Source organism: Nerophis lumbriciformis, linkage group LG31 (assembly GCF_033978685.3).
Source record: "Nerophis lumbriciformis linkage group LG31, RoL_Nlum_v2.1, whole genome shotgun sequence".
NCBI lineage: Eukaryota > Metazoa > Chordata > Actinopteri > Syngnathiformes > Syngnathidae > Nerophis > Nerophis lumbriciformis.
This window is the reverse complement of record NC_084578.2, coordinates 29,958,829-29,985,000: the sequence shown is the minus strand read 5'-3', so window position 1 is coordinate 29,985,000 and position 26,172 is coordinate 29,958,829. Positions and strand designations below refer to the sequence as shown.

General features: G+C 39.5%; 1 protein-coding gene and 1 long non-coding RNA gene across 4 annotated transcripts in view; one reads left to right on the top strand and one right to left on the bottom strand.

The window, feature by feature from the left end:
- Positions 1-18,039, bottom strand: part of pde9aa (phosphodiesterase 9aa) — a 144,116-nt gene extending 126,077 nt beyond the window's left edge. For all 3 annotated transcript variants that reach the window (XM_061926276.1, XM_061926274.2, XM_061926275.1), the window contains exon 1: positions 17,892-18,039. In XM_061926276.1, coding sequence (XP_061782260.1) covers positions 17,892-17,954 — 63 coding nt within the window. In that variant the 5' untranslated portion in view covers positions 17,955-18,039. The remainder of the gene's footprint in view (positions 1-17,891) is intronic.
- A 30-nt stretch (positions 18,040-18,069) lies between these two features.
- Positions 18,070-20,229, top strand: LOC133574186 (uncharacterized). The gene is made up of 3 exons (XR_009811379.1): positions 18,070-18,214; positions 19,768-19,907; positions 20,005-20,229. It is a non-coding gene; the product is annotated as an uncharacterized lncRNA (long non-coding RNA).
- Positions 20,230-26,172: the final 5,943 nt, after the last annotated feature.

The following is a 26,172-nucleotide window of genomic DNA, read 5'->3' as shown; positions in this document are numbered from 1 at the left end:
TATCCGGCGTAGCCTCCTCTCCAGTACACCTGAATAGACCTTACCGGGAAGGCTGAGGAGTGTGATCCCACGATAGTTAGAACACACCCTCCGGTTCCCCTTCTTAAAGAGAGGAACCACCACCCCGGTCTGCCAATCCAGTGGTACCGCCCCCGATGTCCATGCGATGCTGCAGAGTCTTGTCAACCAAGACAGCCCCACAGCATCCAGAGCCTTAAGGAACTCCGGGCGGATCTCATCTACCCCCGGAGCCTTGCCACCGAGGAGCTTTTTAACTACCTCAGCAACCTCAGCCCCAGAAATAGGAGAGCCCACCACAGACTCCCCAGGCACTGCTTCCTCATAGGAAGACGTGTTGGTGGGATTGAGGAGGTCTTCGATGTATTCCCTCCACCGATCCACAACATCCGCAGTCGAGGTCAGCAGAACACCATCCTCGCCATACACGGTGTTGATAGTGCACTGCTTCCCCTTCCTGAGGCGGCGGATGGTGGTCCAGAATTGCTTCGAAGCCGTCCGGAAGTCGTTTTCCATGGCCTCACCGAACTCCTCCCATGTCCGAGTTTTTGCCTCTGCGACCGCTGAAGCCGCACACCGCTTGGCCTGTCGGTACCTGTCCGCTGCCTCGGGAGTCCTATGAGCCAAAAGAACCCGATAGGACTCCTTCTTCAGCTTGACGGCATCCCTCACCGCCGGTGTCCACCAACGGGTTCTAGGATTACCGCCACGACAAGCACCAACTACCTTGCGGCCACAGCTCCAATCAGCCGCCTCGACAATAGAGGCGCGGATCATGGTCCATTCGGACTCAATGTCCAGCACCTCCCTCGTGACATGTTCAAAGTTCTTCCGGAGGTGGGAATTGAAACTCTCTCTGACAGGAGACTCTGCCAGACGTTCCCAGCAAACCCTCACAATGCGTTTGGGCCTGCCAGGTCTGTCCGGCATCCTCCCCCACCATCGCAGCCAACTCACCACCAGGTGGTGATCGGTAGAAAGCTCCGCCCCTCTCTTCACCCGAGTGTCCAAAACATGAAGCCGCAAATCCGATGACACAACTACAAAGTCGATCATGGAACTGCGGCCTAGGGTGTCCTGGTGCCAAGTGCACATATGGACACCCTTATGTTTGAACATGGTGTTCGTTATGGACAATCCGTGACGGGCACAAAAGTCCAATAACAAAACACCGCTCGGGTTCAGATCCGGGCAGCCATTCTTCCCAATCACGCCTCTCCAGGTTTCACTGTCGCTGCCAACATGAGCATTGAAGTCCCCCAGTAGAACGAGGGAATCACCCGGGGGAGCACTCTAAAGTACTCCCTCGAGTGAATCCAAAAAGGGTGGGTACTCTGAGCTGCGGTTTGGCGCGTAAGCGCAAACCACAGTCAGGACCCGTTCCCCCACCCGAAGGCGAAGGGAAGCTACCCTCTCGTCCACCGGGTTGAACTCCAATGTACAGGCTCTGAGCCGGGGGAGAAACAAGAATTGCCACCCCAGCCCGTCGCCTCTCGCTGCCGGCAACGCCAGAGTGGAAGAGAGCCCAGCCCCTCTCGAGAGAACTGGTTCCAGAGCCCTTGCTGTGCGTCGAAGTGAGTCCGACTATATCTAGCCGGAACTTCTCCACCTCGCGCACTAGCTCAGGCTCCTTCCCCCCCAGCGAGGTGACGTTCCACGTCCCAAGAGCTAGCTTCTGTAGCCGAGGATCGGACCGCCAAGTGCCCTGCCCTCGGCTGCCGCCCAGCTCACATCGCACCCGACCTCTATGACCCCTGCTATGGGTGGTGAGCCCATTGGAGGGGGGACCCACGTTGCCTCTTCGGGCTGTGCCCGGCCGGGCCCCATGGGGACAGGCCCGGCCACCAGGCGCTCGCCATCGTGCCCCACCTCCGGACCTGGCTCCAGAGGGGGGCCCCGGTGACCCGCGTCCGGGCAAGGGAAATCTGGGTTCCTTAGTCGTTTTCTTCATAGAGGTCTTCGAGCTGCTCTTTGTCTGATCCCTCACCTAGGACCAGTTTGTCTTGGGAGACCCTACCAGGGGGCATGAAGCCCCGGACAACATAGCTCCTAGGATCATTGGGACACGCAAACTCCTCTACCACGTTAAGGTGGCAGCTCAGAGAGGTCAAATAAAGTACAGGCAAATACTGACATGAACCTTGAATGTCCCCAACACGGTGCAGTAATACACAAAAGCATCAACTACTTTTCAATTGGGGTTAAATTTGAGGTCAGTCTCTTTTACATATTTTAGGAAACCACCCCATACTTCCTGAAACCTCACAGAACAACCAACCGTTCAATGTGAGCCTAATCTTCTCCAGTTTGAGAAAATACAGAACTTCTTTAATCCAGCGGGTGTGGCTGTTGCCTTCAAATTTAACACAATCAGTCTACTGACCAACAAAGTAGTGAACGCTACAAGATTCTTTTTGGATTTGCAAAGTGTAGATGACTGAGGTGTTACCCCAAATAGTCCACTTAAAGGATTCCCAAAGACCAAGTATTACACATTTCAGTCCAATAACTGCACAGGGCAAAGCCAAAACATCTGTATTAAGTTAGTTGGAGACTGTTGACACCCATCACATAATACCGATATTCTGTCATACATCTTTGCCAGCCGGACCTTGGTATAATAAGTACGATGCATTAACTTGCATTGAATAAGGCTGTAGCTAGCACAAATAAAAGACTTACGAAATCTCCTTAAAATCTCTGTCCAGCTCTCTTCAGATAGGGTCACTCCTAAATCACCCTCCCAAAGGAAAAAGGCCGTAAAGGAAAAATGTAATTGTGAATATGTGTATTTGAGCCTTTTAAAGTTGGAAGTGGTGTCAAAGTGGTGTCTAAAACTGTGTCAGTCGGTATGTTTGGAAACCTGGGAAAAGTGTTAGGATATCTGTAGATATCTAAAAAAGTGTTGATTACGGAGTGAAAATGTATCATAAAATTGCTGGAAAGAGGTAAGAATACATTTTTAAATCAGATTAGTCACAGTAAATTATTCGCTTGCATAACCCCAAAATTTTTGACACATATGCAATTTTTTTAAATGCTTCACAAGAATGCACGTCATTTATTTTCTCACGATACGATACTTGCAACATGATACAAATCAGTATTGTGATATGGGGATATATTGCAATATTCTACATAGTTGACTGAAAAACATGAAATGCAGATTAAAATACAAGATGTATTAATTTACATTAGATAATCATAATAAGTTATTGGACAAACTGAGTAAAAAAATATTTTTATTCAAATGATCCATTTTCATTTATTGCAACTGCACAGAAAGTGCATAAAGTTTCTTGCCTCTTAAATGTCAAAAAAAATGTTTTACTTCTTAACAGTCAACTTCTTGTACTGCCTTGCTCACCACTAACCCCACACAGCAAGGCAGCATTACAGCGACACTTTGCATAGTGTGCAGAAATTGTCCAAGAGGTACAATCTAATATAAAAAACTACAATAATTGTTAGAAAAAGTATTGCAATATATTGCCATATCAATATTGTTTTCGGACCCTTGGGTAACAGTATTATCTAAAGTCTTGTCAGGGTCTATTTTGGAGTGACATTTGGAGTCTCTTCACTCATCTTTGTACTGATGTATGCATTGACCTGATCCCTGACCTTATAACAACCCACAACACCTTTCAAGTAACCATCCATGCATTTGAGTGACAGACTGGAGAATATTAAAAATGATAATACTACTAATAATAATATTAATGGTATTAATTAAATAAAGATGTCTTGATGGAGCGGCCAATGTGAACCCCAGACCCTCCTGTCCAATTACCTAAAAAAGATGTTTATTAGGATAAAATTAATTAATTACAATGATAAAATAAGCATTCCTCTGAAAAAAAAAGATCTGTTTTCACTCATTGGCTTGCACCATAAAGCAGTGGTTCTCAAATGGGGGTACGCGTACCCCTGGGGGTACTTGAAGGTATGCCAAGGGGTACGTGGGATTTTTTTAAAATATTCTAAAAATAGCAACAATTCAAAAATCCTTTATAAATATATTTATTGAATAATACTGAACATCAAATCAAGTAGGCTATTCCATTCATTACCATAAATCCAGAGTTTCCCCCATGCCATGATGGTTTGACCCTTCCTGGCGGTGCCACACGGCACCAACTGTCAATCAACTATCGATGTAGAAAACAATGGAGGCTTGGTTAAAGCGTAGCAGTAATGCAGTTGAAAACAAGGAGGAACATGTGCCAAAGAAGGCCAAACCAGAGCCGACAGTATTCCGAAGAATATGTGTTAATGGGATTTACTGTTTAGGATTAGGGGGTACTTGAATTTAAAAAAATGTTCACAGGGGGTACATCACTGAAAAAAGGTTGAGAACCACTGCCATAAAGGATTGGTCTGTTTTTGCAAAGAAACTTTGTCAGAAGATATTTATTTTTGCTGCAAAATTTGTACAGAATTATCCAAATTTAATTTTTGTAATGATTGTACATTTTTCCAATTGAGAGTTTCATTTTGGTTGTTAGAAAAGATTCAATTGCAAATCAGCAAGATGGCTATTTCAGGAAAAGCTCCACAAAAAACATTGGTTTATTAAAAACAAGGAAAAATGAGATATCTGTTTTTGTGCATCGACTCTTTATATTACTCATTATTGATCAAAACGCACAACACTTTTATAAATATTACTTCTATCAATGGTAATATGGATAGAACTCATAACTCAAGGTATGCTCGCAACTTGAAGCATAACAAAAAGCAGATAGGGGTTCCTTTTCAAATTACTCAAAGTTAAGGTACTCTTAAATTAAGGTTAGGGCTGGGCGATTATATGATTGTGATCGTTGATCGCGATTAATTTGAGTTCAATTACGATGATCAACTGTTTGCAGATTTCCTCGTACCGCGCGCAAGTCAGGCTTGTCACGACATAATTATTGTTTGAAACAACATTTAGAAGGAGCAGCGGCTTTAGTGACAGGCTTTAGTTTCACCATCTGCTACCGTTTACCAGTAATGCTGCCCTGAATGCGGACTTGCAGGCACTCACAGGAGTCTTTAATAGTCCCGACTGGGAGAATAAACACACCCACTAATTTAATCAGTAAAAGGCATTCCATCCATCCATTTGCTACCGCTTATTCACTTCGGGGTCGCGGGGGGCGCTGGAGCCTATCTCAGCTACAATCAGGCGGAAGGCGGGGTACACCCTGGACAAGTCGCCACCTCATCGCAGAGTAAAAGGCATTTTTATATCTAAATATTTTAATGTGTTAATGTGTATTTTTGTTATTCAACTCCTCTGATATAACATGCACTAAAAAACTCTGCATAGTCAATCATTTTGAGTTTGTGGATAAAAAATAATCATTAAACCTGTTTGATGTGTTGGTACACATTATTTTACAGTACCTCAAGTTCAAACTGCACTTTAATGTAATTGTATTCAATATAAGATACAGAATTTGAGTTTTAAAAACCCCACAATGTAAGTCACCGCTTGTTGTTTGCCAAAGCACTGGTGAGAAGCACTGATGTATACAAGTAATTAAAGAATACAATTAATAATTTACCATTTGAAAGTGTTTTTTAATAACATTTTAACTTGAAATAAACGTTTTGTAGTATTCAGTACACCACTGATAATTTGTTTACAACAGAATGAAGTTTGTGATGACAAGCAAATAAAAACACTTTGAGAGGAAAAAAATAGTCTTTACACCCACAAAATGTACCGAAATAGAAGCAAAACCGTGGCCCTAAAACCGAGGTAAGGACCGTAGCATTGGTTACCTGTACTGTTGCACCTCTAGTAAACACAATCATAGATATGAACAAAATGACAGTTGTCAGCTGTTATCATATATTACCATGATCAAACATGGCGGAAATGTCTGTTACAAGATACTGTAGTAATAAACAGTATGGATGCAACTGTACTTGCTATAATCCTGCACAGGACAATCCGACTTTAATATGAAAAAAGATAATCAAGATATGAATCGAGATTGGTTGATAAAAAAAAAATCATGATAATTATTTTTGCCATATCGCCCAGCCTTAGTCGAGCTACCACTGTATAAACCAGGGGTCGGGAACCTTTTTGGATGAGAGAGCCATGAAAGCCAAATATTTTAAAATGTTTTTCCGTAAGAGCCATATCATATTTTTTTACAACTAAATGCGTGTGTTTTTTAAGTAAGACCAACATTTTTAGAGTATAATAAGTCTGTTATTCTTTTTAATAACATTTATTCTGAAGCTAAACAATAATAAATAAAATACTTCATACCAGTAATGCGACTTTTTGAACATGGTACAGTAATGGATGGATGGATTAAAATGTATGAGAATGTTTTAGATTTTGAACGTTATTTGTAACACTGTGATTACCAGCGGAATTATTCATTACTTATCGTGTTAAGCAATGTCAGCTAAGATTTATCTGAGAGCCAGATGCAGTCATCATAAGAGCCACATCTGGCTCGAGAGCCATAGGTTCCCTACCCCTGGTATAAACCAAGGGGTTCTTAATCATTAGACTTTAAGGGTCCAACTTTTCCACTACAGAGTAATCTTACTCTTGATTTCGATCGTATTGAATAATTATATCTAGCATACTTACAGTTTAACTGAATAAACCTTTTCAAATTATATGAAACCATTTGTTAAGCCCAAATATTAATCTCAAAATTTAGGTCAAGCTGATGACAAAAATAAATAATAATAAAATAAAAAGGATTCATAGAAACTGATGAAAAATAAATGTACCTACAATTACGCAGTGCTAAAATAAAAATAATTCTAATTAAATTAATAATAATAAATGTTTATCAAATAAAACATTTTTGCACTTTAGAAACTTCTCTCTGACTTCTGTTTGTTTGATCTTGTCATTACTGCCAAATGTGGTGGAAAAGTGCATTACAACTGAGTACCGCTGCGGCCCATATGGTCCACAGCTGGGAACCAGATATTTTTTTGGCCCATTAGTTAAGAAACATCAGTATAAACAATGTTGTGAATGTTCTTGAATGATTTTATATGCCACTACTTTTGCAAATGTGTCATACAAACAATACAAGTAATTACTTGTTTTTAAAGTCATTTTTAAAATCCCAACCTGTACGTTTTCTTTGACGTATCGTACCTGTGCTACATTTTAAATCTCAGCAGTAACTAAGTGGAAGAAAATTACATATTTTGCAGTGACTAATCATATACAGTAGGCCCTCGGTAAGGATTAGATTCACAGCCAGAAACCGCGAAAACCGCCCGTAATTGTGGTTTCCATAATATTATAAATTTATAACGCATCGGAGCCCTTGTTAACATACATACAGTATATACTTTCATAACCTAGACAGTGTCTAATAATTTGTCTTTTTGTCTATAGGACACATATATTGTAATTGTATTTTCATAGCTTGTCACTTTAATACACCAAATAACTTTACTTTTACTTGAGTTCAATATTTGAGTACTCTTTCAGACATGTTATTTTGTTTTTGCTGTTATATCTAATATGTGAAAGTACACTTAAAACCAAGATTATGCATTGAAAGGCATTTGAGTTGATCAATAGTGCATTATTCTAAAACATTGAAGATGGTTGTATTTGTCCTCCTCATGACTTGAAGTATAAGTATTTTTCTCCTAAAGTTCCAAGTAAACAAACAGTGTACATTTCTATAAGAGGAAATGCAGACGGATAAACACTCTTGGTGGAATCGGTAAATAAGACAAAGCCCAATAAATGCATAAAACACATTATATGGCCTTTTATGAGCTGCCATTCTCCTCCTCTTCTTTAACAATGCAAACAAAGCACGGCTGTGCTCTCAGCACTCCTCTCTGCTCAATGGATTTCTGGATTGCATTTGTTATTCATCTATATCTTACGTATCTCTACTGTAAATGGTTGAGGGCAAGTGTTGCGTTTTAATGCAGTATTTGTACAATGCAAGCCATTTGTTTGTTTCTTGTGTCCTGCTGAATCTTGTGCTGTTGATCGGTAAAAGGGGCCCTGGTCTAACTTCTTCCACCAAGGGCCGCACGCTCAAAGCGAAGAGATCCGAAGACCACTGCTCCCCTCACCTCCCAGGGGGTGATCAAGGGTGATGGGTCAAATGCAGATAATAATTTTGCCACACTAAGTGTGTGTGTGACAATCCTTGGTACTTTAACTTTAATATATGAAGTACTAAGGGTTGTATCAGTGTTGGAGCAGTACTAATGTGATGACGTCGATATTTTTCAGTTCTTTTTCATGTTAACTGTCACAAATATCTGTATCGCCTACCACTACCTCATACTTGGGGTGTCCCGATCCGATATTTAAATTGGGTATCGGTCTGATAGCAGCAGTATGGAGAATTATATAAGCTTTCATGTAAAATCTTCGGTATAGGCGCGCGGATACAAGCAGTTCTTTAATGTGTTTAGATGTGCAAAGCTGGACAGCATGATACCATCTAGATGCCCTCCAATAAGCACAGAAAGTTGGTCTTTTCTTGTTTGATATTTAGTCAAGAATTAGGGGTGTAACAAATGATCGATACGTACATTTATATTTCTAAATTTTAAGTAAATCGATGTGTGCTCTACAAGTTTGCCTTCCAAGAGATAGGTATCAATCCAATATCATTTTTAAAGGGAATTGCTCGATTTTATCAATACATTGGATTTAAGAATGGTAGACTTCATATGACGTTTAGCATGTTCAATAATAAATATTTTCTCGTATATGACATCATCAAAACAAATATAGCGGATATCTACAGTGGTCAAGAAAGATCATATTAAACGGAAACGCCACAAGACAGTAGTGTAATATCTGTGATGTGTGTGTGTGTGTGTGTGTGTACCTTCAAGAAAGTAGTGATGTAGTGTGTGTGCCTTTCAGAAGTGGTGCTGTTGTGTGTGACACATGCGAGTGCGGCAGAGCGAACGGAGTCGCGCGAGAGTTTGAGCATCTGTGTATAAGTGTCGAAACATGAGTTGTGGCAAACAGCAGCTTTTGTAAATGTGTGTTTTGACTCCCTAAGTTTGTTACTGCTTGTTAAGAAAGTGTCTGAGAGTGTATCACCGACTCTGTCTCTCCTTCTCCACTGCCGGGGATTTCAGAACTTTCAGCTACAGCACGATTGCAAAAGCCACGACAAATACAAACAGCAACACAATGATGAAGCTGCAACACAACTTTAAACCACAAGAGAGGCAGCCAACACCAACCACGACGCACCGACTCACGGAACACAAGGAGAAGTCATTTGATGAGAAAGAAAGAAATAAAAGAGATGGATCAATGAGGCTATAGAAATTAGGAAGCGAGGGGCCAACATCATCAACAGGCAGGAGGGGGCATAAATGCTTACGCACACCTGGGACACTGTCCTTCATTGGCGATGCCAGGGTGGAGAACAGATAATGTATGGCCGGGTCGGGGAACTTTACTTAGCAGGTAAATCTACTTATAAAAAGTTGGTTACTGTAAATTTATTGAAAATTGCTCGAATGTTTAAAATGTGAGCAGAAAAGGTTTCCTCTTGTTAATTCAACTTAAAGTGTTGGATGCACATTATTCAAATAAGATGTGAATGCATACATAATTACATGGATGGATGGAAGGAATAACAGGAAAATAGGAAACTTCACCTGTAGTGTCCAGTATCCAATATTCATTTCACAGTCACACTTCTTGAATTGTTTTGATAAAAAGTTACTGAATTTATTTTCAACTCATTTAATCTTTTTGGATCGTTTTAAAAAAATAATATTGTCCCTAAATAGTAACGGCAACCACGAAAATCGAATTGAATGGAATCGTTGATAAAACGAATCGGTACAGCCCTAGTAAACATGGTAGGCTATAAAGGCTACTAGGAGCTAGGAGCTACACAACAGCTAAGCACACAAGCTATACATACGTAATAAGTCGCCAAAAAGAAATTAATTACCACTCCACTTCAACTTAAAGACACTGCAAGTCCACATAAATAGGTTAGTGTTTTCATGCCAACCATTGCTCTTTGTTTGACTAATTTCACTTGATCTAGCCTTTTCTAAAACTACACACACAAAATAATGAAAGTATATACCGGTATGATTCGTGCTGAATGGATCAATATACCCAAGTACTCAAGCCATGATGTTAGTATCGTAAGTGGACACCCCTAAGAAAAAAATGTTAATACAGTTAGCATTATCCAAGAGCGTAAAAGCCATCCATCCATCCATTTTCTACCGCTTGTCCCGCTCGGGGTCGCGGGGGTGCTGGAGCCTATCTCAGCTGCATTCGGGCGGAAGGCGAGGTACACCCTGGACAAGTCGCTACGTCATCGCAGGGCCAACACAGATAGACAGACAAACTAGGGCCAATTTAGTGTTGCCAATCAACCTATCCCCAGGTGCATGTCTTTGGAGCCAATCCAATGTAAATATATAAATAGAAAGGTTATATATAAAATGCATATTAATATTATTTTTACTAACTCATACATGTTTTCCTCATTAATTTCTGCCTTTTTGCTCTTTTTGCTTTTCAATTTCCCCATGTAATTTTTATTTCAAAATGTGTGGTTGGCATTGTTGGGAAAATTACTTTTAAAAAGTACCAAAATTAGTTGGGAAATTATTCCTTCGTATAAGTAATTACGTAGTTATCATAAAAGATAATTGTGTAACTGGGAATGACGTCACAGCCGAGTTCTGGGCGTTCCAGTTACGATGTCGGAAATCAAGATGGCCACATCCGCGAACGCTATTTTAGCGCTCGCCTTGTCTGAATACAAACAACTTATAGGAAAATATGCACCTTCAGACATGATGGATGAAGAGGAAACACAGACGCTATTGCAAGCAATATACAGCGTATATACCACATGAAATAAATGTAGTTTACACTGCAAACGTACAACAATACATTGTATATGCGACAAAAACTAATCAGAAGTGCTATTAAAGGATAATGTTGAAAGGGATATCATTGTTTACATCCAGAGCAGCCAGTTTTGAAGCAACTAGGGGGTGGTGAGGATGCTCCAACTTTCCGAGTCGAAAAACCGACCGAGGGGTGTTCAAGCCGAAATTCCGACTAGGAACTCGAAATTTCCGATTTCCCAGTACATATGGAAAGCACCTTTATATCTGAGACTGTTGAGTGACATGTGACGTGTGAGTGAATGTTAGCTGTTAGCCAAGTGGGTGTTGGTAGCATTAATATAACTAGACATGTCATGCCCCTCTTGTTGTTTGTGGCACTGAAAAAGAAGACAAAAAAAATTGCAGCTCTTTGTGTTGCATATGTTAGTAAAATACTATTGAAACAAACATTGAAACAACAACAAAAAAAATTTAACTTTTTTTAAAATAAAATAAATGTGTTTTAGTAGCACGTTTTTACATCTGCATGAAAATTGATTGAGGAATAGGCAAGTTATGATTTATTTTCAATATACAACGCATTGTATTGCATTGCCCTAAATGGGTGAGAGCATAGACATCTTATAAGTAGGTGCAGCATCGACCGTTACTGCCTACTGGCGCTGACGAGACGGGTGGGCCGCTATCTTGGAGTGGTGAGTCGCTCCACTCAGTGCAATTCATTTGGCAGGAGCAATGAACTGTCAGCGCATTTAATTCATCTTATCTCACTGAATACCACTGATTTTCACATGTTTTTTTGTCATACATGTAGCTATGATAAAGGACACATGTTTTGGCGTGTTTTATTATTCACAGTTTACTTAACAGTAATAGAATATTCTTATATGCTATAAGTGACCAGACGTCCGAGATCAAATCTGGGAATATAATCCCGGAGAAGGGGGAAAAAAACGGTCAGCTATTTTTAAGCTCAAGAAACAATATGATTAGGTTATATATACACATGCGTATATCCTACATACAAAATGGGTTGGAAATAGGGCTGGGCGATATGGCCTTTTTTTAATATGGCGATATTTTAAAGCCATATCGCGATACACGATACATATCTCGATATTTTGCCTTAGCCTTGAATGAACACTTGATGCATATAATCACAGCAGTATGATGATTCTATGTGTCTACATTAAAACATTCTTCTTCATACTGCATTGATATATGCTACTTTTAAACTTTCATGCAGAGAAGGACATCACAACTAAAAAAAATCACTATTTTTTTTCTTACGGTGTTGATCTGGAAATGTTTGCCTCGGCATTTTGATGGTGTGGACGTGTGGCACCGAACGGAGATGTTGACGTGCGGAGTACGTAAATATTGTTTTTAATATTGTTGTGCAGCACTTTGGAAACATTTTTGTTGTTTAAATGTGCTATATAAATAAAGTGGATTGGATTGGAGTGAGCACTCTTCATTCACTAGCAGGGGACTTTTCAAATGATGCTACATATTAACAGTAGGCTACTGCTACTTTTTATAGCAACGCTTTTGCTCCACACTTGACAAATTACAGCTGTCTGTTCGACATATTCCCACTTGAAGCCAAACCACCGCTAGACGATGGACCCCCTGCTGTTTTTTGGGGGGACTAATTGTTCCTTCATTTGTTACCAGATTTGCACCTTCTTTCGCTCGTATTACCGCTAGCATCACAGCTAACGTTAGCCATGCTGCTACCTCTCTGCTCCGCGAGGGCGTATGCGTATGTGACGTATGACGTGACAGTATGTGACATGTGTAGAAGCTGCGCTTGCTGTCTGTGAGAAGGAGAGACAGGAAAGAGTACGAAGAGCCTGTAGTGTAATGCCCGCAGCTAAAAGCAACTGCGTGAGAACGTATACTCCAATAACACGATATAGTAATTTTCTATATCGCACAGAGACAAACCCGCGATATATATCGCGCATATCGATATATCGCCCAGCCCTAGTTGGAAAGCTAGACTAAATTTAGACTTGTATAATACTGTATAGCCACTGTCCATCTGATTGTCTAGTTAGCCAACATATATTACCCCCCCCCCCCCCCCCCCCCCCCCCGCCCCCTACACAATCTGGACTGTGGTCCTAACTTTTACCCCTGTTGGCTTTTACAATCGTTATATTCAAGTATGACATTTTTAAATGTAATTAATTTCATTGACTAGCAATTCTATTATGGTCATACTCTTGTTTGCTAGCGGCTACGATTTCAGTACTATTGAAGATCTTTGCTCCTTCTCAACTCTATGGTAATATTATTTTCACAAAATACAACCAATAGTACGTTAATGTTAAATCTTACTTGTGAAAAGTAGTCCCCCGATTCCTATTTTCAACAGTCCGCTCATTTGAGCAAGAAAACCCTGAACACCAGCCGGGCATCTTTGTTTTCTACCCGTCAACTGTCAGTTTAGGCTGCTCGCCGGCTCCTCATCACCACTTCAAGATGGTGGCCAAATTTCTCGGGTCACAGCAGCCAACGCTGCATCTACTTATAAGATGTCTATGGGTGAGAGGCCCCACTAAGATGGCCGCCACGTAGATATGTCGCTTAGCATAGCTGCTACAGATGCATCTACTTATATCTTGGGTTGTTAGCACAAGTTAATAAATCGATTTAACTACTTTAAGCCACAGCAGTTGTGTCTCTCAATAACATTACCCCATTAACGCGCCGCATTTCACTGTGTTATGGCTTTGTAACCTTTTAAATAGTAATTAAATTGTTAGGATTAACATCAGTATTCCTAAGACTTACAAAACAAAGTTGTGTTCCCCAAAGGGCCACCCTGGCCTAACTTTGCACACCTCTGTTAAAATATCGCGGTTTTCGTGTGCCCCATTTTTCGTATTATTTGGGTTTTCCCTAGAGTTTTGACCCCGTTTTCATATACCACCTCAGTTATTGTGCGCCCAACTATTGCTCATGACAAACTAGTTTAGTATCATTCCGCGATATAGAGTGACTCAGTTTCTGTACTTTTTTATTAAGTCTACCAAATAATCAACTATGAAACCATGGAAAGTTGCGCGTGTCAGCACTTGGATAATGAAAGTGAGAAACTTTTTAATTCAATAACGAACTTGAAGCAAAGGTACCTCTGCCTCCGATCCTCCCTCTCTGCTCATTTTAATTTTCCTGAGGCAACTCTCCTGAAGGAATCAATAAAGTACTATCTATCTATCTATCGCCACTTTCACCAACAATGTCTTCAATCGAGGCAAGAGTGATGTTAAACCTTCCATCCATCCATCCATTGTCTACCGCTTATTCCCTTCTGGGTCGCAGGGGGCCCTGGAGCCTATCTCAGCTACAATCGGGCGGAAGGCGGGGTACACCCTGGACATTATTTATTTGAGTATTTGAGTAACACATTTGCCAACTCTGTGACCGACAGATGAGAACAAATACTGAATTTGTTACGATTATTCTCACAGTAATAACCTTTATTAATTAGGTTAAAGCCAATTATGTCAAGCAAACACAATAATGGCAGATATTCAACTCTAATAATTGTGTTGTGAACCAACGTCTTCTCCAATGTTGCATACGTTTCTTTTGTCAGTTACAAACGTCCACTGCAGAGGACGCATCCCAATGACCCCATACCTCAGTTTATATTCTTAGTAGTGCTGTTGAACGATGATTTCCTAAAATCAGATTAATCACACATTTGACTTTTGATTAATCACAAATAATTGCATGGTTGCATAAATTAAATTAAATGTTTTTAAAGTTTTGACATAATTCCTTTTTTCACGACGGATCGATACAGGGTCCGCATCACTGCAGATGCCGGACCGATCCGCCTGTTGATCTCACAATACCCTCTTCCCTCATTTGTGAACAAGACCCCAAGGTACTTAAACGTATCCACTTGGGGTAGGATCTCATCCGCAACCCGGAGATGATACGTGAACCTTTTCCCGGCTAGAACCATGGACTTGGACTTAGAGATGCTGCTTCTCATCCCAGTCGCTTCACACTCAGCTGCAAACCGATACAATGAAAGTTGAAGATCATGGCTAGGTGATACCAGTAGGACCATATCGTCTGCAAAAAGCATAAACCTGATCCTGAAGCCACCAAAGCGGATTCCCTCAATGCCCTGACTGTCTACAAATTCGGTCCATAAATGTTAACAGAATCGGTGACAAAAGGCAGCCCTGGATTTAAATTTGTCTTACTTGAATGCACGTCATGTATTAGCTCAAAACTTTCAAACAATTCTAACTAAAGTACTGTTGGCTTTATTTTGAAGCCAAACATTTGATCACTGACCATATAACAACCCTTTCATGTAACCGTCCACGGTTAAGATAAAGAAGCATGTGCGTTTAGAATTAAGTGCATGATTAATCCGTGTTTTTACATGATTAATGCAATCTCTTTTTGTGATTAATCACATGGGTCTTCAGATAAGTCAAATTCTTGGTCAAATAAACAATTTCACATACAACAAGTTTTTTTTTACTTCAATCTATTAGGGCTGCAGCCATCGATTATTTTTAGTAATCGCTAGCAATGCGCATTTTAGGGAATAAAATTAACTAAAATGTTTCTGCCTGACATAACCTTTTTTCTAATAAATGCACATCATTAACATTGAAATTGCACTTTTAAAATTTGTAAAAAAAAATAGAAAAATATGATTTTAAACTCTCCGCCGCCATAAAGACCACGGCACCCACACACTTCCGCCCTCATATGAGCTCGATTGCAGCAGCTGTGCGGAAACTCTTAGGGGTTTAACAATTCAACTGGTTGCCGACATGATTCAGGGACGATAATATTTTATTTTAAGAATGATACGATCCAAAACGATTCAGAGAGTTGAAATCGATTGAGTAACTTTTTAGCAAAAAAAATCAAGAAGTGTGACTGTGAAATAAATAGTGGTTACTGGACACTGCAGGTGAAGTTTCCTATATTCCTCTTATTTCCTCGAAGGGAATTAGATACAAAGGCAACCCCGAAAGGGACAAGCGGTAGAAAATGGATTGATGGATGGAAGTATGGATTCAAACTGGTAAGTAAAGAACAATTAATGGCCAATGCATTCACATTTTATTTGAATAAAGTGCAATCAACACTTCAGGTTGAATTAGCAAGAGGAAACCTTTTCTGCTTGCATTTTTAACATTTAAAATTTTTTTTTTTTATAAAAGTACAGTAACCAATATTTACCTCTATATCTGTTTTGTTTTTGTTTTTCAAAATAAAATAATATATTAAAAATAAAGCGCAACCATATCCCTTCAGGTTGAATTAACTGTCGATTTACCTACTACTTTTACTGTTGTTTTTTGACAGAAATTATACAAATACAAAATAAATTAATATAAAAATGAAGTGCAACCAAACCTGTTCAGGTTAAATGAGCAATGTTTGATCTGCTACCAGTCTCATTTTAATAAACAGCTTCAGTAGCAAAGAAAAGTCACAACAAACGCCACAACACAATAACATAAAGCCACAACACAACAACTATAAGCCAAAATACAACAAGACAAAGTCGGAAAAAGGTGACAGCAGAAAAGTTTCGGCGACTCACCGACTTCCTGACACAAAAAGTTAAAAACGGTGTAATGAAAGAAGTTGGAAAAGTAAGTGAGTTGTGACCACTTTTTTAGTCATAAATGTATTTATTTTTTAACTTTTTCAATAATACTAATATACTATGTTTAAGAAGTTGGAAAATTAAGTGAGTTGTGACCACTTTTTTAGTCATAAATACAAAACAATTTACTTTTTCAATAATACTAATATACTATGTTTAAGAAGTCGGTCTGTCGTCATAACTTGCTGTGATATTTTCCTTCCGTTGTGACTGTCGTGTCTTTTGTGGCTTAAAGTTGTGATGTGGCTTTGTATGACTTTGTTGTGACGTTTGTGATTTTTGTGGCTTTTGCAATAATGTTGTAGCTAAAAGTTGTTCTGTTGTAATTCATGATATTGTCTTGTCCTTTTCTCGGCCACCGTAGCTATCCCCCACTCTTCTTTTAAATCCAATGTTTACCTTTTTCTAGCGTCCGATACAATTGATCATTTTCTTTTTGAAACAATGTCGGATGGATACCTATCTTCCAGAATGCAAACTTGCCGAGCACAGATGAATCTAAGGAATATAAATCCTTAGAAACTATGTCTGCATATTTAAAGTTCCAAGCACATTAATAGGTACAGTATACATTTCTTAGCAAATTAATCAATAATCAATGGGGGTGGCATGGCGTAGTGGGTAGAGCGGCCGTGCCAGAAACCTGAGGGTTGCAGGTTCCCTTGACATCCAAATCGCTGCCGTTGTGTCCTTGGGCAGGACACTTCACCCTTTCCCCCAGTGCCGCTCACACTGGTGAATGAATGATGAATGATGGGTGGTGGTCAGATGGGCCGTAGGCGCGAACTGGCAGTCACGCTTCCGTCAGTCTACCCTAGGGCAGCTGTGGCTACAAATGTAGCTTACCACCACCAGGTGTGAATGAATGATGGGTGAAGCGCTTTGAGTGTCTAGAAAAGTGCTATATAAATCTAATCCATTATTATTATCATTATTATTTTTATAAATAAATGGCTGAGCGCCACTTTCAGACTAACTTGTCATAGTCATAGTATTTGCTCTGTGCAACAAAAAATACTCAAATGTTTACTCGCCTAACACCTAACCAAAGTAAATATAAAACAAATCGGAGGAAATTACATCACATGTAGTTTTTTTTTTATTCAAATATTGTGCACATTATAATGTGTATTTTTAAAATGATAATTTTTAGTTCTTTTTTTCTGAACGTGTTATGTAATGTATGACTATTATGCGTTTCTATGGCAGCAGTGCAATTGGTCAACTACATAAAATACGGCTTCTGGTTGGTTATTTTTTCATTTTTTTCATTATTATTTTGTGAGCGCTTTTTGTACACGTTACGTTTGTATGTCATTATTTTACGGAGACAGGAAGGTACCTTCTGGATCCTTCCGTCCACGTCCAGGTAGATGACCCGGTAGGACGACGAAGCGGTGCCCATGATCGCGTCGCTCCTCGGGGCGTCGGTGGCTTCCTACTCGGTCTTGGCTCGGAGTCTCCGGTCTCTCCTCGGATTGCGTCGAACTGAAGTGAAGTTAATTTGTCGACATGTGGAAGACAAAACTGTTTTTAATGTCCTCTTCTTCCTCCTGACTCTCTGCTCTGTCATCTCACCGCTTCTCATAAAGCCTGACCAGGCGCGTCCCCGCCTCCCTCATTGACTACAAACCACCTGGGCCTGCGCGCTCCCGACATTCGCAAGTATAAAAACAATTGTCTTCATATCAAAAAGATTTGCAAGTATAAAAAAAAACAATTTGCAAGTAAAAAAAAAAAATTCTGCAGAAACAAAACAATTTGCAAGTCTAATAACAATTTTATCCAAGTAAAAACAACTATTTGCAATTAAAGAAAACATTTCAGCATATAAAAAAATTATTTGCCAGTGAAAAAGCAATTTTTCGCCGGTAAAAAAAAATACATTTGCAAGTCTAAAAAATATTTTCCACAAGTAAAAAAAAAACGATTCGCTAGTAATAAAAAATAAATAAATATTTTCTGCAAGTGAAAAAATTATTTGCAAGTATGAATTTTTTTTACTGCTATTTACTTTTGGCGGTAATATTCAATTAATTCACACTCTACTACGACAGGTGGTGCTGCTGAGTTAATTCAATGCCATCAGAGCTGCTGTTATTTGCGCATGGTGCCGTCCGCCAAAAATAACAAAAATGAAGAAGCAGGGTGGGGAGTAAAAGTAAGGGACAGAAGAAAGGCATAACTTGTGGGTGGAACAAAGGGTGGAATATTACTGCCAAAAGTTTTAACTTGACGATAATAGTTTTTATACTACTAAATCATTTTTTCCCTTGCAAAAAAATGTTTTTTTACATGAGAATCTGTTTTGTTTTGTTTTTATTGAGAAAAGTAATTTACATGCGGAAAGTTGTTACACTTGCGAAATTTTTATTTCCAGAAAATGTTTTTTATACTAACAAATCGTTTTTTTAGTTGAAGAAAATAGTTTTTTTTTTTAAGTTAAGTTAAGTTAAAGTTAACTTAACAAAAGTTAAAGTACCAATGATTGACACACACACACTAGGTGTGGTGAAATTTGTTCTCTGCATTTGACCCATCCCCTTGTTCACACCCTGGGAGGTGAGGGGAGCAGTGGGCAGCAGCTGTGCCACGCCCGGGAATAATTTTTGTTGATTTAACCCCCAATTCCAACCCTTGATGCTGAGTGTCAAGCAGGGAGGTAATGGGTCCCATTTTTTATAGTCTTTGGTATGCCTCGGCCGGGGTTTGAACTCACAACCTACCGATCTCAGGGTAGACACTCTAACCACTAGGCCACTGAGTAGGTTTTTATAATATTTTTATAAATGGAGAAAATTGTTTTTTTACTTGTAGATCGTTTTTTTAACAAAATTAAAAAAAAAATGTTATTGCGAATCATTGGACGTGTGTAAAAACATTTTTGTGTGTTTGTGGAGTTTTGCAAGTGGCACACAGCATGTCAAATATGTCACATATGTGAGTGGTATCATTTACGTAACAGCATGTGACCCCAACACATAGATTATCCAAAGCCAATGAATCACACTAACACCATGAAACACATGCTGCAAATTAAGAATTGCACAATAACATAAACCTGCAGGATCAGAAACCAGTGGCGTGGCACTAAATTCTGGGCCTTGTTACACAAGACTATTAAAGGGCCCACCATCCCAGCCTAAACCCAACGTCGCTGCCACATACACATACACTTGGTACATTTACGTGCACTAAAAAACAAACTGTTGTCATAGCCCGGGCGCACGTGAGTGCGCATTCATGTGGGCCGGCAATCATCTACAATTAACGCACCTGTCGCTGATGAGAAGCCCTGCCTTCATAAGCCAGCACAACCTGCTATCCTGGGCCAGAACGTAGCCACCTGTCCTGTACAGTAAGCCGAACCTAGCAAGCTCTATGCACCATTTCTCTCTCTGTGTTTTTCCCCCTTCGTGTTCATTTGTCTCGCGCCCTCCTTGTCGCCTTTCCAGCAGCGTACCTCCGTTCCCGCGTCACAAGTGTGTGTCTCGTCTCCCCGTATTTCCTCTGCTTCCCTGGTTGCCTGGACACGGACTTTGACGCCTCTCTCCTCCCCTCGACCTCACGTCTGCTCACGGACCTCCGAGCCAGCCTTGCCCCTCTTAGACTTCCTTCCGCCTCTCGCTCAACACTACCGATAACACTCATCAGATAATTGCTACACATGGTCACACACATACACACCCTTTTGGTTTAGTCACACCCCATACTTTTGTAAATATGTATATTAATAATAAATAGAGCTAAAACGACGTCCCTCCTGCGTGTGCCGTCTCCTTCCCCTGGATACCTGTAACAACTATTGCATGGATTTGGTCAAAAACAGCTTTTTCTAAGACATGTAAAAACCTTAATTAGGTGTTTGACTTTTTAAACATGATATAAACATACCTAGAACATATTAAGGTGAACACCTCAAAATAATTTATTTGTAATAAAAAATATATATATATATTTTTTTTTTACAAAAAAGTGAAAATGCAATATTAAGTGGCCAGATTATGAATGTAAAAAAATCAAGTAACCAGGCCTGGAATTTTGTCGTTTTAGGGGCAAGGCCACTTGGCCTTTGGTGCCGTCAACCTTTTGAGGGCACAAAGGCCATCAAATAAAACAATGATTTTAAGTCCACGGTCATAATTTATGTAGCTCTCTACAGCTCTGGCGTATTTGGCAATAAGGCCTGTTTAAACCTTGCTGCTGTGATTGTGGGTTGTGGTCCGTTTCCCTGCGTTGGTCAGCTATGTACACCTGGAAGCAAGCTCCGGGCCTCCCTGGCTGTGCAAGTCTTGGTTTTCGTTCTAGTTTGTTTGTAAGTACCATTTTAGGTTGTACTTTGTTTTTGTGTTGCTACTTTTCCTGGCCTTTTGTTGTTGTTTCTTTGGGACTATCTTTTGAAAAATGAGCCTTTTTTTCGCGCATGTTTTGTTTTAGTCACACACTTCCTGACATCCTGAGGGTTAAAAACTAGTGACGTCTCTGTTGGTAATTTTATCCGAGGGTCCTTGAATGCACCACAGTTATGTGCAATGAGTTGCATAAGTGAAACTTGCTGCCACAGACAGATTCATTATATTTTTGCTTAAAGGTAAGCTTTGATGACGTTATGTTGAGTGGATTGTTCAACGTTAAGTTTGTGGTTGTCCAGTTGCAACAAATCATTTCGTATTTTTGAAATGGGGTGTAGGCCCAAATGTTCTTAATTTACTTCAAGCAAAAGTTCAGCGCTGTATCAATTTTATATTAACATATATGATGTTTTTTTTATGACTTACATACAAACCCGGTTTCCATATGAGTTAGGAAATTGTGTTAGATGTAAATATAAACGGAATACAATGATTTGCAAATCCTTCTCAACCCATATTCAATTGAATGCACTACAAAGACAAGATATTTGATGTTCAAACTCATAAACTTTATTTTTTTTTGCAAATAATAATTAACTTAGATATTCATGGCTGCAACACATGCCAAAGTAGTTGGGAAAGGGCATGTTCACCACTGTGTTACATCACCTTTTCTTTTAACAACACTCAATAAATGATTGGGAACTGAGGAAACTAATTGTTGAAGCTTTGAAAGTGGAATTCTTTACCATTCTTGTTTTATGTAGAGCTTCAGTCGTTCAACAGTCCGGGGTCTCCGCTGTCGTATTTTACGCTTCATAATGCACCACACATTTTCGATGGAAGACAGGTCTGGACTGCAGGCAGGCCAGGAAAATACCCGCACTCTTTTTTTACGAAGCCACGCTGTTGTAACACGTGCTAAATGTGGCTTGGCATTGTCTTGCTGAAATAAGCAGGGGCGTCCATGAAAAAGACGGCGCTTAGATGGCAGCATATGTTGTTCCAAAACCTGTATGTACCTTTCAGCATTAATGGTGCCTTCACAGATGTGTAAGTTACCCATGCCCTGGGCACTAATGCATCCCCATACCATCACAGATGCTGGCTTTTGAACTTTGCGTCGATAACAGTCTGGATGGTTCGCTTCCCCTTTGGTCCGGATGACACGATATCGAATATTTCCAAAAACATTTTGAAATGTGGACTCGTCAGACCACAGAACACTTTTCCACATTGCATGAGTCCATCTTAGATGATCTCTGGCCCAGAGAAGCCGGCGGCGTTTCTGGATGTTGTTGATAAATGGCTTTCACTTTGCATAGTAGAGCTTTAACTTGCACTTACAGATGTAGCGACGAACTGTATTTAGTGAAAGTGGTTTTCTGAAGTGTTCCTGAGCCCATGTGGTGATATCCTTTAGAGATTGATGTCGGTTTTTGATACAGTGCCGTCTGAGGGATCGGAGGTCACGGTCATTCAATGTTGGTTTGCGGCCATGCCGCTTACGTGGAGTAATTTTTCCAGATTCTCTGAACCATTTGATGATATTATGGACCGTAGATGTTGAAATCCCTAAATTTCTTGCAATTGCACTTTGAGAAACGTTGTTCTTAAACTGTTTGACTATTTGCTCACGCAGTTGTGGACAAAGGGGTGTACCTCGCCCCATCCTTTCTTGTGAAAGACTGAGCATTTTTTGGGAAGCTGTTTTTATACCCAATCATGGCACCCACCTGTTCCCAATTAGCCTGCACACCTGTGGGATGTTCCAAATAAGTGTTTGATGAGCATTCCTCAACTTTATCAGTATTTATTGCCACCTTTCCCGACTTCTTTGTCACGTGTTGCTGGCATCAAATTCTAAAGTTAATGATTATTTGCAAAAAAAAAAGTTTATCAGTTTGAAAATCAAATATGTTGTCTTTGTAGCATATTCATCTGAATATGGGTTGAAAATGATTTGCAAATCATTGTATTCCGTTCACATTTACATCTAACACAATTTCCCAACTCATATGGAACGGGGTTTGTATTTACATTGCAGAAAAAAAATATTCAATCTGTACACTTAATGATCATCCAAATACAATGTAAATGTTATGGTGCATAAAACTGCTCAATATACATTTTTTACTGTTTAGGGGATAAAATCAAATGCGGTGGCACGGTCGTCCTTTGTTCACTATATTACTTTTATATATATTACCGTTAAGCTTTTCAATCTGGCCCGCCAGACATTCCCAAATGATTTTTTTAGATCTTTAAGATTGAAACTGTAGCCGCCATTATGATGTGCAGTGATGTTTTCAAATTACCGTAAGTCTTGAACTATACAAAGTATTTCAATGGTTGGAATCTGCGCTTTTGCATGATATACTAGTTACTATGGTCATCTAAGTCACAGCAGCTCAGATGAGGCACCAAGCAGTGTGGGGAGCGTTTCCACAGAGTGTTTCCAGAGCGGCCAGCCTGAAATGCGGGTGTCAGGAACAGATGCGGAAGAAGATTTTTACAACAAAGTTCTGCAAAAAAGTGATATATATATATATATATATATATATATATATATATATATATATATATATATATATATATATATATATATATGCATCAGATGGTAGGTGGGGTTTTTTACCCTTCGCATTCATATTTCGCCGTGTTTGTAAAATTTTTGTTGCGTTTCGCTTGATTGTAAATAACGTCGATCGAGAGGGGGTGTGACGTTTATATGTTGTCAATATTCAGTGTTTTGTCGTCCATAGTTAATATTGTAAATCCCACATTCTTCATAGTTAATATCGTAAATCCCACATTATTGTCATGTACTTTCTGGATGTCTCATTCAGTAGAACATTTTAAATTCCATTCCGTTTGTTAAGGTACTCTGTCATAACGTTTTTAGCATTCAATCAGACATTATTGTGAGGTTTTGTATTAGTGTTCCTAAAAATAGGACCCAAATACACACATATTTTACAGCGGATTGTCACAGCTTGTGTGTGTGTGTGTATATATATATATATATATATATATATATATATATATATATATATATATATATATATATATATATATATATATATATATATATATATATGTCTTAATAAGATTATCCAAAAAATAGTGCTCGATACCGTGGTAGAGCGCAATATATGTATGTGTGGGAAAAAAAATCACAAGACTACTTCATCTCTACAGGCCTGTTTCATGAGGGGTTCCCTCAATCATCAGGAGATGAAAAAAAAAAATCCTTCAAACAGTGTTAGTGTTGAAACTGTGTAATGTTACAATGGCCAAAAATATTAAATGTACTTCTTAACTAAAACCTCTGATATGTTATTAATGAATATTAATGCCTACTACGCTACAGCATTTTAATGTTGGTCATTATGGTGGTGCATGGAGAGCCAAGTTTTTTCCTGAGGTGGTACTTTGGTGAAAAGAGTTTGAGAACCACTGTTCTACATCTTTTGGGCCTAAATGAAGTTATATGTATCACAGTGTAGTATTTGTCAAATGTTCTATCCATTACTTTGTGACAATCAAAGATACTCTTTTACGTTAAGGATTAACATTACCAGCAACACGATGGCGACTGTAGCGACAATCAAGTTGACCGACTTCATCTTCGATTCCTGCCTCATCAATAACGCATTCCCACATTTGGTGAGCCTTTGACTTGAGCGATCAAAAGACGCAGCAGGACTCGACGGTACTCGGCAAACCACTTAATGCTATCAGCAGCTGTCGTGGCAATGGTAAGTGGAGATAAGCTGTGTTCATTTTTGACATCCAACACAGCTCCACATGACATCGGTGAGCCTTTGACGTGAGCGATGTAGAATGACTGCAGGGGAAATACAACACAATTCTGCCGATGCAGCAAATTGGCCTCGCTGATCTTGGCTGCGACTCAACTGGACCAAGTTTTTGATCCCTGATCTGAACGGTATCAGGAAGGTTTGCAAATTTCTGTTTTATAAGTTAAATGTGTTGTTTTGTACTAACAAAAAATGAAATTGATTTGTTTTAGTACAAAACATTCACCAAATTAAACTCTGTTTTGATGAATAAAATATAAAAACCAGGTAGTTCCAAATAAAATTCTGCCCAGAGAATTGGGGGCAGGAACGCGACATCATATCATTTGTCATGAAATGGTCTAGTACAGGGGTCGGCAACCCAAAACGTTGAAAGAGCCATATTGGATCAAAAATACAAAAACAAATCTGTCTGGAGCCGCAAAAAAATTAAAAGCCGTAAATAAGTCTTATTATGAAGGCAACACATGACGTAAGTGTCTATATTAGCTATAATAGCCTACTATCAAAATGACTATGTGTCGCAGGCTGAAGCAAATCTTTATTGACAGAAATGTTATTCTACACATTTTACAACATTAGAAACCATCAGTAAATCAGAGTCTACTCAGAAGGTGAGATAACTCCTGGAAATTACTGACTTTTAATGGCCAAAGATATAAATGTGTGTGTCCAAGTTAAAGGAAACGGCAGGCTGGATTTTTTTAATGGATTTATTACAATCTTTGGCAAGCTAGGTAATGTTTGCTGTGGTCTGGAACAACATGGCACTAGGGATGATACTCGAAACCGGTTTTCCCGGTTGTTCGAAAAGAAAAGAACCTAGTCCTTGGACTCGAATCCCTTTTTGAGAACCGGTACCCGTTATCGAGACCACTATAGTAAAGAAAAAGAGTTGGTTCTTTATTCGAATCCCGTCCCGACCAGAAATGCCCCGTTGGACATCACAAGAAATGACGTCACGTTGCTCAGTCATTAGGCGCAGATAGCGAAAGCAGGAAAACGATGGACCAGAAAAAGCTCTCCAAGGTGTAAAAAAGTTCAAAACAAAAGGTATAATCCAATGAATAACTTGACTGAGAGATTTGAGCATGGTACAAACACATGACGAACACTTTTATGACCAACCGCAAACATAGCAACCAGGCTAGCAACGCACCTCATTTACGGCAGCTGTCGCAACGTTCTTAAAGCAACCGCAGCACATACATATATATACAACATATCTCCCTTTTTTAACTTTTGTTTTTCTTTCCTTGTAAACAAAAAAAAATCACAATGTATATGTGTTGTCTGTCTAATTATAAATAATGCAGACAAGGCGTGTTGGCTGAGTTCTTGACGTTTACTTTCACAGCGTGCTCATAACCTCATTCTTTGCTGCCGGGTGACGACATGCAGCAACACTTTTCGGGGCTACCGCGCATGCTTGTCACTCCCGTTGCAT